The sequence below is a fragment of the Guillardia theta genome (assembly GCF_000315625.1).
Source record: "Guillardia theta CCMP2712 unplaced genomic scaffold GUITHscaffold_188, whole genome shotgun sequence".
Classification (NCBI taxonomy): Eukaryota; class Cryptophyceae; order Pyrenomonadales; family Geminigeraceae; genus Guillardia; species Guillardia theta.
Window position 1 is genome coordinate 80779 of NW_005434488.1, and position 2925 is coordinate 83703.

Genomic DNA, 2925 nt, shown 5'->3' on the forward strand with positions numbered 1-2925 from the left:
TGCGGGGCAATGAACAGAGAAGGGACGAGAGGAAGAGAGCAGGAGGTTGAGTACGACAGGGTGAATGAAGGAAGGGGCAGAGGAGAGGGATGGAGGAGGAGAGAGTGAACGCGAGAGAGAGGGAGCGAGGTCAAGGGAGGGAGGGGGAGGGGGAGGGGGGGCCGAGAGCAGCAGAGTACGATGGAGAGAATGGAAGGGTGGACGAGGGGAGGGGAGGGAAAGTGAGGAGAGGAGAGAGGAGAGTAGGAGAGAACAAGATGGAGGAATCGAGGAAGGAGGACGGGGACAGGAGCAAAGGAGCAAGAGAAACGCTAGAAAGAGGAACAACAACACTGAGAGGAAGAGCAAGGAAAACCTTACCTGATGCAATGGCATTGCGATGAGCCAGCAGCGGAAAGCGTCCTTGAAGCGAGCATTCTCATGCTCGAAAACATGCCAACTTCCTTTCTGTATGAGAAGATCAGCAGAGGAAGAGGAGGAGAGAGGGGGAGAGGGGAGGAAGGGATTAAGCGCGAATGAGAGTAGTTCGAAGGAGATTAGAGGAGAAAGGAGACAATGGAGGAGGGAAAGGCAGGGAGGGTCAGAGTTGTGGGAGATATGAACAATCAGGAAACGAAAATTCAAAGGAGGGGGGAGAAAAACAAACATGACAAGGAGATGTTCAGGTCCATGTCAAAGAACGAAGGAAACAGAGCAAGCAGAGAGTAAAAGAGAGCAGATGTAAGTTGGAGTGCAAGAAGGTAAGAAAGACGAACTTGGAACTGATTTAGCATAATCCCAGCAGCTACCCATGATATGCTGAGAGTCGCCGCGCTGGTGAAATATCTGCGAACAGCAAGTCAGGAAAGTCAACGATGAGCAAGATCCTGGAAAGGAGGAGGGAAGGAGTGAGGGAATGAGGTAAGTTCGAGAGCTGGAGGAGAGTTTGAACGAATACTGCGACAGAGGAAGAGGCAGAGGCAGAGGCAGAGGCAGAGGCAGAGGAAGAGAAAGAACGAGGAGGAGGAGGAGAAGGAAAGGGATTGGGGGTGGGAGGTGGGTGGAAGAAGATGAGGAGGATGATGATGAGAAAGTGAGAAACAGGCAAGCACGCAGGCAGGTAGGGCAGGGCAGGGCAGGCAGGGAGCATACCGTGATACTATGATCCAGTCTGTGAGTGTCATGCCTGGCGTGTCTTTGGGACCCTGTGCAACCAGCTAATTTGCCGGTTGTGTCAGATAAGGCGAGGAAGTGGAGGGAGAGGAGGTGGAGGGAGAGGAGGTGGAGAGAGAGGAGGTGGAGAAGAGCTGGAGGGAGAAGAAACGGAGGGAGAGGGTTGAGAGGCAGGGGAGGTCACAAGGACATGGGAGGAGGGAAATGTTAGGGAAGGTAGACAGAGAGATGAAGGAAGGAGAAATAACCTCGCAGATGGCTTGAGATAGGCTGTAGATGGAGAGAATGGAGATGTCGTTTTGAATACTCATAAGCTGCAAACCGCCAGCATCAGACATGGCGGCCGGACAATAAACAAGTCATGTTACATCAAAAGACTCGTTGTGAGGTGGTTTGATCAGTCTGTTGATATTCACATCGTGAAAGTCGAACAGCTCACTGATATCTTGATCTTGATCTGCCATGACGCTCTGTCCACAAAGTCACACGGGGAAAGCGACGCGTTTTCATCATTCACATCAACATCCGACGCGTTCTTCTTCTGATTCTCATCTGACCTTGTGCTGTCCTCAACAGTGATGTTCTGACTCCATTTGGCTTGCAAGCAACTGGTTGAACAACCATCTCCCCTCAACACCACTCCTTGCATACTGAGAACAGCGTGCAGTCGACCGGGTATATGTAAGGCCCCTTGACGGATCTTGGCACGGTTTGAGCTCGTTGCAAGCCGGCTTGCAGTCATTGTCCTGACATTAGGTAGACACCTCAACGCAAGACATGTGTCTGCAAACAAACAAGACACCAACACAATCATTGCGCTGAAAGATGCTCGTCTGTTCTGATCCCGGCACTGTCCCGCCGTTCTCCTCACGCTCTCACAACCGTCCTCCTTCCTACCGCAGCTCCGCATTTTTGTTCCCCGAGTGCACATGATAGCAATGCAGCAGGTCTTGCTGCGATGGGGGCAAGGAAAATATTCCAGGAGCCGATTACAGAAAGGATGATGATGCTTCAATGGATTGGTTCTCCCGAGATTGTTTGAGAGTAGAAGGTAGAGAATACAATGGATGAGCGGATAGTAGAGAGTGCGCAGCAAGGGAGAAGATTCAGAGACTGCAGAACAAGGAACAAAGATCAACGAGGATGGTTCCGAGGAGCTAGGAGTAAGACTGGTATGCGCTGCGCCGACGTTGAGATTGAGATTTTACGAGAGAAGACAACCTGTAAGAAGAGAATGTCAGGGCGACAAACAGACACTGGGAACGAGACGAGCTAGTGAAGGAAGGAGAAGCTGGAGAAGGATGTAAGGGGAGTATGAAAGAGCTAACAAAAAGAGGAGACATGAAGATAAGTCCAACAAGAGGATCAGAGAGCGATCAGCTGAAATGTAGCATGAGGAAGGGAGCTAGAGCCAAACGGCCAGGACGAGACGAAGGGAAGGCAAACGATGATAGCCAAAGCTGTATCAGAAGTAGGAGAGGCAGCAACAGGAGGAGGATGTAAGGGGAGGAGAAGGAAAAGCAGCAGCAGCAGCAGCAGCGGGAAGTAGAAGGGGGAGAGGAGCAGGAGCAGATTTAGGAGGAGGAGGAGGAGGAGGAGGAGGAGGAGGAGGGGGAAAAGCAGCAGCAGCAGTAGCAGCAGGAGCAGGAGCAGCAGAAATAGAAAGAAGGGCAAGAGGGGCAGGGGAGAGGAGCAGGAGCAGGAGCAGGAGCGTAAGCGTAAGCAGGAGCAGCAGCAGGAGCAGCAGCAGCAGGAAGAGCAGGAGGAGGCGGA

General features: G+C 52.0%; 1 protein-coding gene across 1 annotated transcript in view; it reads right to left on the reverse strand.

The window, feature by feature from the left end:
- GUITHDRAFT_156115 (hypothetical protein) overlaps positions 1 to 2373 on the reverse strand; it is a 3100-nt gene extending 727 nt beyond the window's left edge. Inside the window, exons 1-6 of the mRNA XM_005820155.1 lie at positions 1670 to 2373; positions 1521 to 1622; positions 1401 to 1466; positions 1132 to 1196; positions 756 to 825; positions 301 to 447 (exon numbers count right to left, since the gene is read on the reverse strand). Coding sequence (XP_005820212.1) covers positions 301 to 447; positions 756 to 825; positions 1132 to 1196; positions 1401 to 1466; positions 1521 to 1622; positions 1670 to 1894 — 675 coding nt within the window. The 5' untranslated portion in view covers positions 1895 to 2373. The remainder of the gene's footprint in view (positions 1 to 300; positions 448 to 755; positions 826 to 1131; positions 1197 to 1400; positions 1467 to 1520; positions 1623 to 1669) is intronic.
- Positions 2374 to 2925: the final 552 nt, after the last annotated feature.